The sequence below is a fragment of the Solanum stenotomum genome, chromosome 10, assembly GCF_019186545.1.
Source record: "Solanum stenotomum isolate F172 chromosome 10, ASM1918654v1, whole genome shotgun sequence".
In the NCBI taxonomy this organism is placed as follows: domain Eukaryota; kingdom Viridiplantae; phylum Streptophyta; class Magnoliopsida; order Solanales; family Solanaceae; genus Solanum; species Solanum stenotomum.
Genome location: NC_064291.1, coordinates 38,091,808 through 38,102,699, shown reverse-complemented (window position 1 = coordinate 38,102,699; position 10,892 = coordinate 38,091,808). Strand labels below are relative to the sequence as shown.

The 10,892-nt window shown below is 32.7% G+C and overlaps 1 protein-coding gene across 1 annotated transcript; it reads right to left on the bottom strand.

Moving 5' to 3' along the window:
* Window positions 1-1,741: 1,741 nt before the first annotated feature.
* On the bottom strand, window positions 1,742-7,334 carry LOC125842687 (RNA polymerase sigma factor sigC). The gene is made up of 7 exons (XM_049522018.1): window positions 7,127-7,334; window positions 4,343-4,500; window positions 3,663-4,232; window positions 3,344-3,574; window positions 2,739-2,879; window positions 2,438-2,638; window positions 1,742-2,197 (listed from the first exon to the last, which is right to left on the bottom strand). The coding sequence occupies exons 1-7, from the start codon at window positions 7,212-7,214 to the stop codon at window positions 1,919-1,921; spliced, it is 1,668 nt and encodes a 555-aa protein (XP_049377975.1). The 5' UTR covers window positions 7,215-7,334; the 3' UTR covers window positions 1,742-1,918.
* Window positions 7,335-10,892: the final 3,558 nt, after the last annotated feature.

Here is a 10,892-nt window from a genome sequence, read left to right as displayed (position 1 = left end):
AAATATGAAATTTTTTATAATATATTCTTTTCTTTGGTCTTCATCAATTTTTTTAAATAAAAATAAAGGTTAATACTTCTTGGAAGGCTGAAATAAATCGAATCTTACCTTAATTTCTACCCTTACGAGTTTCAAAATTACCTATGTATCTACACTATCAATAAATTCAACTGATGTTGGGATTAATTTGAATCGATTAGACATAGTGATGGGTTATGCCTTTACATATAATGTTGTAACAATAATTATGCAAGAGTGGAATTTTTGGACCTCAATTTGTTAAAGAATATCGACAAAGGTGTGTTGACTAAAATGTCAAGAAACAATTTAATCAGATCAGTTGAATTCACATGCCAAACACGAAATTTTGTACACATAGTTCAAACACCTAATGATATTACACTTAATAGTTATAATGAGTCTTTGTGTGAAAACGGAATGAGAAAAATGAAATACAAATATATAAAAGACACTCCTTATAGCATAAGAATTTCACAAAAGATCTTGTGTCGATTATGAAGAGACTTACTCTCAAGTTATGGATACAGTAAAGTTACATTATCTCATTAGTGTTGTCTATGAGAAACTTGAGATAATGTATTTGATAGATATGATTACAATCTATCTTTTATGGATCACTTGAAAATGAGACATACATAAAAATTTCTAAAGAATTTAAGATGACTGAAACATAATAGTTCAAAGTCTCAAAAAATATTGTCAATCAGATTATCATTAAAATGATTATATAGGCAATATAATTATGTTATATATACATCAATTGTAACATTTAAATAGTATATATATATATATATATATGCATCCTTGCTTCACATTTTATCACTTAGCTCTATGCTTTAGTATTAAAAAAAAAAACTATAACATTTGAAGGAGGACATTTCCATATGAAACAGAGAAGTCTTTGGTTAAGTAGAAACAAGGAAAAATAAAGCTTTGGATTAAAAAACCGACATTTGGTGTGATTTGGTTATAAATTTTGAAAACCGATATTATTTGGTTTGATTTTGGTTTTACTTAAAAAAAAAACCCGCAAGAACAACCAAACTGAACCTAGAAATTATATATATAAAATGTATAATTATTCATAAATAAAATATAGATATTTTGTTAAATAATATTAATTAACTTAAGTCTTACACTTTACCATTTTCTCAAGCCCAACACTTAAATTTTAACCCAACTCTTAAAATCCTAAGACCAAGTCCATATTTATCTTTACCTACCCAACCTGACATATATCACATAGTCACACTTTCTCTTGATTGAATCACTTTGTTCGTGTAATTATAACTCTAGTAATGTTTAATTGAATCCACAGTAGCTTTCCGGTGGATTGTTCATGTACTAGGTGCCTATGGGAAGCTTTCTCCAACAAGACTTGTTTCTAGGTGGGAAATTTTGGAGTGACAAATGGCTCGGGCACAGTACACTGAAGGAAAGTATTCTCAAATATGTTGCAGGTAATCCAGTCTCTTATTTGTCAAGTGAGAAGAAAAATGAAAAACTGATCAGGCTGAAGAATCCAACAGCAGTGAGTTCTTACTTCTTATATATGGTTTCAACCTTACCCTTGTCAAGGGATAGCAATGGGACGAGGCGGGTTGGGACATGTCAAAAGTTGGCTTTGGAGGACAACATACCTAGAGCTGAAACAACCAGTGCATCTGTAGTTGAAGAATGAGTGAATTCTGACTTGAAAAAGCTTTGGAAATGCATAATGTAGAGTGCTGAAAATCATTGAAGTAACTGTATTCATCACACGTCTTTAAACTATACAAGATGCAAAACATAAAAGGTTTCAATAGTACTATATGACTAGTCTATACAAAAGAAGTATACAAGAAAATTTTACGATGAGATCAGCTAGTAAACACAAATGTTTATGCAATGTCTAGAACTACATAGAGTAATGAGTTATATGTTGGAAATAATCCGCGTTTCTTAATTTGGTGAGAGCTCTTTGTTCTATTCTCCTAATCCATTCTTTACTAACTCCATAAAGCCTCCCAATCTCCTCGAGTGATTTGCGTTGATGAGTTTCAAGACCAAACCTAAAATATATTACTTGCTGCTCTTTTGGATCCAAACTTTCCAAAAGAGCATACATGTTGTCTACTATGTCTTGCCTCATGACAGTTTCCTCTGGGCTTGTAATTGATTTATCGGGTGTGAGTTCCTGCCAAGCAATGAGTCTATCGAGTTACAGTACTTTTCCAGAAACAATGTAGCAGGGAAAGCCTAGTTAGATAGAATGGTAAAAGTGCTTAAGGTACATTTCTACTTTCACCAAACAAAGATATGATGCGAGAAGAAACGGATTTATTCATGTTCTTCAAGCTGTCATATCATTACGTCCAAAATCAACAGATATAGGCATGCCTCTTTAAAAGAGAGGAAAAAGAATAGAGATTTTTACCAAAACTTTTGCGCTGATGCAATCTCCAACTTTCTGATCAATTGAACCAACAACTCTCAGACATTTACTAGCCATTGCAATCCTAGCTGTGGATAGACCCGTGAACTTGGCAATTTCATCGTCAGCTGGAAATTTGCCATGGCTCCTACTAAGAGTTTTTCGAGCTTTATGTATTTGATTTATTACTTTGCATATAGTGAACTGCATGAATACATTGAAAAGAAAGAGAAATAAAGCTTTGTTATACCGAGATGAAACTGATAGAAGATAAGTAAAATTTCCTTCAGGAAAAAATACATACGGGAATTCGAACCCCTCTAGCATGTTGTGCCACCAATTTTGACAATGATTTTCGTATCCAATACTGAACGTACGTTGAGAATTTGTATCCCCTAGTGTGGTCAAACCTTACAGCTCCTTGTAGAACACCCATGTTTCCAGCCTGTAGCAATACCAGTGAAACGAAAAAGTAAATATTTCAGTTAAATATACATCCAAAATGAAAAGATAGCTTCCAGCATATCGTAGTTTTCCTCTTTTACCAGTCTAACTAGTTGGTCATATATTCATTAGCTGGCAGTGGGTATATAACTTAGTTTTGATATGTTAGCAGTAGTATATAATTAACAATGTATCCCTGTTAAGTTTCTATTATCCTGATTTAATTGTGAATTTCTTACTTCTATTCTTTACCATGTGCAAGCAACTCGATGCAATAGGGTTGCATCACACGAGCAACGTGAATTTCCAACATATGTCGGAGCTCTAAAGTTCTACTTCTTAAAATGATTTTAAAAAGATATTGGATTTCAAGCAGTAGGGTGTAATTATGCTACTACCTCTATGCCTAAAGTGGGATTATATTGAGAGTTAATAAAGTCATTCCACTAAGATATGGTTCACTACCTGAATTAAGTCTTCAAATGCCACTCCAAGCCCCCTGTAGTTTCTTGCCAGATATAAGACTAAGGACCGTGTACTTTTCAGAAGCTCATCCCTGCAATACCAACCAAAATGCAGGCGTTGCTGCAGCTCCTTCTGTTCAATCCCAGCAGCTTCTGCCCAGCTACTGAAAGTAGCTACTCGACCAGTTTCTTCTTCAAGGATTGACCTGATCCTTTCCAACTGTGCCACCAACTGTTTTATAGCGAATAATCAAATTAATACGTGCTTTGAATGTTTAAGAACTGTAATATAATATCTCTTAATAAAAACTGGAGACAACCTTAACACCTCTTGACATTTCTGCCTCATTCTTAGCAATTTTCTGTCTTTTATTTCTAGAGGCTTGTGTTCTTTTCCCAGAATAGAACTTTGGCTGTTGCAAATCCTCCTGGATGTTTTTGGTATGTGGCTGCACTGTAATAATGTCATTGGCATTTCTGGATGCTCTGTTTCTTCTTGACTTCCGCTCTTGCTTTTTCCTAGAACGTACGACAACCTTATCTATTGCATTTCCAACAAGGTCGTCTTTCTCAACTTCTTTAATAAGCTCCCTTGGCACATCAAGAACCTTAGGAAAAGTAGAAGAATGATGTGTCCTTGAGAGACAAGTATGAAAGAATTCTAAAGCTCCAAGCTTTTCTAGTTGCACCAAAATATCTCTTTCTAATCTTGACATCTCTGAATCAGCAAACATGTTTTCCAGTAGATCAAGATTTTTCATTAGTAAACTAAAATGAAGAGATTTGGTTGTATTTAAATATGTTGGTTTCTCCCCGTCAGGCGATATCCCAATCTTATGACTGCCAATATCTCCATATACATTGCTAGGGGACCCTCTGCCATTTCGCGTCTGATGAAAGAGAGCACAAGTAAGCAATGACATGCAAATTATAGAACAGACTAACGACAAGAAATATACTCCTTAAGATAGCTTTACTTCTAACAAAGAGAAGAAAAAACCTTTATTTCTGTAGTTACTGATGTATCACTAGTCCACAGTTGGGGGTCAGATAAACAAGTCTGCACCCTGAAAGGATCACTATGTGAAGGTTCACAGTCGCCAGTTATAAAATGTTTAAGAGACCTAGCTGGATCGTATAAAGCCTCCCGTCCTTTGACTGTATATGAAGATGAAGTGTAATTAATAAAAGAGTGTCTGCGGGTGAAAAAATGAAAATATGACTTGACTAATGTTGAAGACTATACAATTGAAATGACATGTTCAGGTTTGTTTAGTTCAGAGGCATGTCGGGCCAGATTGAAGGAATTTCTCGTGAAGTTACATAACTGAATTGCTATGTTTCTTGAACACTATACCTGCAGCTCATTGTTTATAGCAGAAACAAAATTCCAAAATTACTTTAAGCATAAAAGAATTTCAAGTTCTCATTTTGTACAATCGGTCTAATCTCTGATATTTAACGAGGAACTAGGATGTTTTGGTTCCCAGAACCATAAGAGTCATTAACATTGACAAAGACAACTGTATTTGGTGTGAAACATGAGATGTTAATAGGACTAGAAGATCAATTTGTTTACAGAACAATAATGGTGGAGACAAGTTATTTTGGATTATATCCAAATTCCAACTACAACAAAGCATAAGGCTATATGATGCAATCCTGTTTTGAATTCTCTCAAAGTTAACATATACCTTTGGACAAGATAGGAACAGTGACAAATTAGCTCAAGTTCCCCATATAATTGGATTAGTTTAATCAATACGACAACATAGTTTGCATATCACACTATTACAATGAAAAAAGATCTAGCAGCATCCAATGGAATTCATCATTCAATCAAAGGAAAAGAACAGAAAAAAATGGGCGTTCATTGTCTTTTTTTTTTTTTTTACCCTCCCTAGGTGCTCCCACCCCTTTTGCTCCCTTGGTGACTTGAACTCGCAACCTTCGGGTTGGAAGTGAGGGATGCTTACCATCCGAGCAACTCCCTCTCGTCAAGTGGGCGTTCATTATACATCATGTTGATTGTTTTGATTAATTGGTTAAGGCAAGAAACTTGTATTGGTTGCATGTAACAGTTTGCCCTCATAATACTGTTGAGGCATTAGCACAGTAAGAGAACTTGGGTACAATTTGAGTATGGTAACACTCTCTGAACCAAGGGCAGCATAGCTTCATAAACTGTTGGAAGTAATTCCGCATTGAGAATCTGGTGTCCAGTTGTAGTTTTTGGTTTTTGCATTAGGTAATTTCCTCATTAACTATGTGGTTATTCATGTATTATACATAGAATATCATACATTTATTAGCAACACTTGCATAAGAACAAATGACAAAGTACTCTTCAAACTTTTACTTTTTATATTAACCATCTCCGGCGTGTTAGAATGAAAAATATATCTAAACTTCCACTGGAAGAATGAGAACCTCCTACACCCTTTTCTTGTTGAGTGCATGGAGCAAAGGTGGATATGGCTTATGGATAGTAGGTTGCTTGCACCCACAGCATTCAGCTCGACGTGTATATTTATACTATGTTCTTCCTAATCATCACAAAGATTAGTGGATGTGATGGTACTACACATCCAATGATTTAAAGTCTTGGATCCACCTCCCCTCAGGGAGGAGAGCAGGTGCAAAGGGGAAGAGTTCTCTACTATTCCAATCAAAGATCTTATCCAATTTGCTAGAAGAGCATACATATGCAAGTCAGACATTCTTGTTAGTAATGTAAATCATGTGATCAAATCACACAGGTAAACCAGCAACCATGGATCTGACCTAGTGGTCAATGTAGTGGATTGAGAACCTGAGGTCTCAGCAGGTTTAAATTCTAAGTTGCACGGACTCTTCACTTTTGATGCCGCACCCATGTCGAATTCTCCAAATATATACTACTTTTGGAGAATACGACATGCACCCATTGACATTTTTGAAAAGTCCAAGCAACATAATTCAAATTCCAGTAGAGATAAAAACACTAGGAGATTTCTGAGCAACCTGGTACCTATTGTTGGTGGGAGATGACATGTATCTCATAAAATTAGTCTGGGTACACGAAAGTTGGCCCGGACACTAAAGTTGCAATAACAATAACATATCCAGTGTAATCCCACAAAGTAGGATATGGGGAGGGATAGATTGTACTATGCAAATCTTACCACTACCTTAGAGGTAGAAAAGTTGTTTAAGATAGACCCTCGACTCAAGAAAAAACAGTCCAAAGTAATATAGAGAAAGAAGTAACAGAAATGAAGACAATCATGACAAAATACTACAAACAACCTGACAAATCATCCTAAACAATAATCATTACAAAATACAACAATAATCTAAGTGTAAAAAATCACAAATAATAAGCAAACTCATAGAACAAAGAAACCACGAGAGTAATAGAATGCTCAACTAACTAATAAGTGACCTTCATATCCTCCTCATGCCCTCATTATGTTGAAGCTAAGTCATGTCATGTCTAATCAATTCTACCCAATACTACTTCCCTCATACACCAAGATAATAAAAACAAAACAAAACAAAAAAGAGGTAACCATATTACTGGATCAACTAAAATAAAGCAACTAATCACATATTATACACAATTTTTTATCATGATGAAACAAAACATGGACATGAAGATAAATCCAACAATTCAACACCAAACAACTAGGTTTCAACAAGTGAATGATTGATACATCAACAACAAATTTCCTCTTTTGGCTCAAAGTAAACTAAAATCTTTATTAATGAAAAAAAAAAAGGTGCAATCTTTAGATGTACTCACAAGAATGTGAAGAAGGCCATGATGATGAATTGGAGGAGAAAGGGGGTTGGACAGAGAAACCCCATTTGAGATGCAGCCTAAAACCCATTTGGCAGAAGGGGTTTGGATGCAAGAAAAAAAGTTAGAGTTGGATATACAGGTGTTGTCAGAGCTGAACCACTGGTTTCCCATCGATTTGTTTTGTGCTGGCTCACTCTTCCTTCACTAGTTCTTTTCACTATATCCACAATTTCCATTTTCTCTCTTTTAAAAAAAAAAACTTTTTCTATTAAATTAGATATTTTGTAGTTATAATCCAAAAAAAAAAGGAAGATATTTTGTAGTTTTGTCTTTTTGAGTTCTCGAATTGTTATTTTTTTTATGACAAAAAAAAATTCGTAGCTGCTACTCTTTGGGTGTGCACATGTAAAACTTTGCTTCTATATAATTGCTCGCAAACTATACATGAGGATAACTCGCACTAGGCAAGTCCAGTGCGACGAGATCGATGACAAATTTTGGGGAAAATCAATTTCCCCCTCCAATTTTACTTTAAAAATCAAAAACTTTATCCCACTTTATTTCAATGATAATTTCAGTCCATATTTATAAAATGAATTTATTTAATCCACTTTGATAAATTGAATCACTAAGTATTTTAATTAGGTAAATTGTAACTATGAGCTTCAATCTTTTTTATTTCATAAAATATAGACAAATACAAATATTCAGTATTCATGTATTCATGCATCAACTACTCATAAATATAAATTTCAGTATTCATGTATTCATGCATCAACTACTCATAAGTATAAATATTCAGTATTCAATTAAACTTTATCATAATTATTTTATTTTATTTTTAAAAAAAGTTAATCAATCAATACAACTGGAACAATCTTACCTAACAGGCAACACAATACATTATTTTAAATTTGTGTAATTTAATTTAATGTCACAAACTCATGTATCAGTAGTAAATTAACAACTATAGAATCATGCTTCATATGTACACAAGTTTTGATTGGTAAACTTTTTTAAGTCAATATTACTTTTGTATTTAGTTAAATGAAATCATATTTTGCAATTAATTCATGGAAATGGGCAATTAAATGAAATCATTAGTTTGGTGTAAACATTCGATGCGGGTAAGTTTTTTCCATCAACTCAATTTTACGGAGAGAGATGATAAATCAATGGCCTTATTTTTGTAAAATTAAGTGACAATATTGATATAATCCACTTTTTTTAGGCTAACATCAAATGTAGAGTGTGTTTGAATTGGGTTAAAAGTTGATCAAACTTATTTTTAAGTCAGTTTTTGACTTCTCGAAGTGTTAGACAAATATAAAAAATAACTTAAAATAAGTCAAAAATAACTTCAAATAAATTAGGAAGTGTTTGACAAGGTAAACAATGACTTAAATAAGTTAGGAAGCGTCTCCCTACTTTTTTTTTTTTTACTTAAAAGTCATTTCAGTTTGACTTTTAATTTTTTACTTAAAAGCTTTTTTTTAAATCAATCCGAACAAGTCAATTGAGTTTGACGCCTGTGATGGAATCCACAATAAAATATTTAGGAAATAAAAAACAACCCCCATATAATGGTGTAATTAAACTTACGGTAGGAAAAAAGTTGAAGTTATTAATAACTATGATAGGGTTTGGGGAGAAACAAATTCTCTACTCTTAGTTAAATGCATAAATAGAGAATGGAGAACGCCTTGGAGATTGGACAAATTGATTCAAGAAGCACAACAAATAGTTGAATCTCATGGATTTATCATCAGTCATTGCTTCAGGGAAACCAACAAACCTGTTGATATATTAGCATCCAGGAGTTATAGTGTTGATGCAATACACGAGTTCAATTCTTTCTCTGATCTCTCGAGGGAAGTTAGGGGATTAATTAACACAGATAGATGGGAGCTCCCTTCCTTCAGAATGCAACAGGTTAAACCTTCTAATTTTATTTACGAACCCCCTGAATCCTCTTTGTCAAGGAGTCACGTTAGTAGGGGGTAATAGCTACCTTAGACTCCCCCCCTTCTTTTGGTGTTAACTTGTAGAGTTTATCTAACTCTAGTTCTACCCCAAGATCTTGTATTAAGTTTGGCATACCAAACTTCAAAATGTAACTTTTTCATATCAATGATCATTGGAGGCAGATAAAAAAAATAAAAAAAAATAAAAGAAAATGATTAATAATAAGGAGTGGAAATAAAAAGAGAAAGTTAAACTTAATAATATGCTAAAAGAATAGATTTGTAGATTTGCCATAGAAGGTGTAGAAATGTCGTTACTTAACAAACCAAAACTTTATGAAATAGCCAAAATTATGAAATTTTTATAGAAGGTGTAGAATTGTTTCATATTAATTATCAATATTATTAAAAATAATTATTTCAAAATATGTTACTACAAAAAAAAAGATATAATTAATTATTTTTTCTCCATTTTATTCTTAATATTAACTAAACAACATTGATTAGCTTAGATTTGTTTATAAAGAGAGATAACAAAAAATTAGTAAAAAAAAGTACTTTTCTTCTATATTCTACCCCATCCTATTTAATCCTCCACTCCTAATTTATTTATTTATTTTACAATTTTCTCGTTTTGTGTTAGATATGTAAATATATTTTTAGGAATTTTTTTCTACTTGTGTACCGAATATAACATAAATAATTTTTTTTTAAAAAAAAAGCCTTGCAGCGGCAAGTAAAAAATATTTTTGATATGTATATATCTAACACAAAACAAGAAAAAAAAAATGGAAGCGGAAGGTTAGGTGGAGTGGGTAGAATTATTTTTCTAAAAATAAAACAAAATAATATCTAAATTAGGGGGGGGGGGNATGAAATAAAAAAAATTAAATACTTTTATAAAAGAAATTTAAACAAAAAAATGGGGCAGGGGGTGTACGGTGAGAGAAAGTGATGGCGGGGTAAGAAAAATATTTATTACATTTTATTTTATAAAAAAATATTTTTTTGGGATACAAATTTTTAATCTTTAATTTAACTAATACTAATAATTTATTTAATTTATATCAGCGTGGAATGTTTGTCCATGTGAAGTGTGATGTGATAATTTTTTAAAATAAAAAAGCGAGTGTATTACACACGTCATGGTGAGAGTGTTATAAAAGAGAGAAGTGTGTTTCTCAAACTGATAAGTGATAACTTTGATATGAAACTCATACTCTCAATAGTTTAGGTATGAACTCAAAAAATAAGGATAGTTTGTAAGATTTAAACACTTTAATACATAATATCAGGATCTTGAACACAATAATCTTACATAGAGATCGTTAGGGGCACATACCTGATGCGGAAGACATCATCAGCGTTAGTCGTAAATTGGTTTCTACCTCCTTGCCCTAACTTTATGTTACCACATACCGTCAACGATGAAATTATTGTACAGACTATGTGATAACCCTAATAGGTGGAGAGATAACCAATTTATAGAGGTTATGACTTAATCAGGTACGTCCATTAAGTAGCCAATGTACGGACGAGATCTATTCCTTATTATTTATGGTATTACTTGGGTTACAAGTAAATTTGAGCCGTAAGTAAGAAATAATTAATAATAATTCTTACATTCTTCCACTTGGCCCAATGACCATATAATATTAATATTTTAGAAACATTAGTTGCACATATAATAAATCTCTTCTATAATGTCCATCATACATACCACAATATAACAAACTACTAATGCGAGTTATGACAGTTGTACATAAATTTTAAGCTACATACTTCCTTCCATATACTACTAC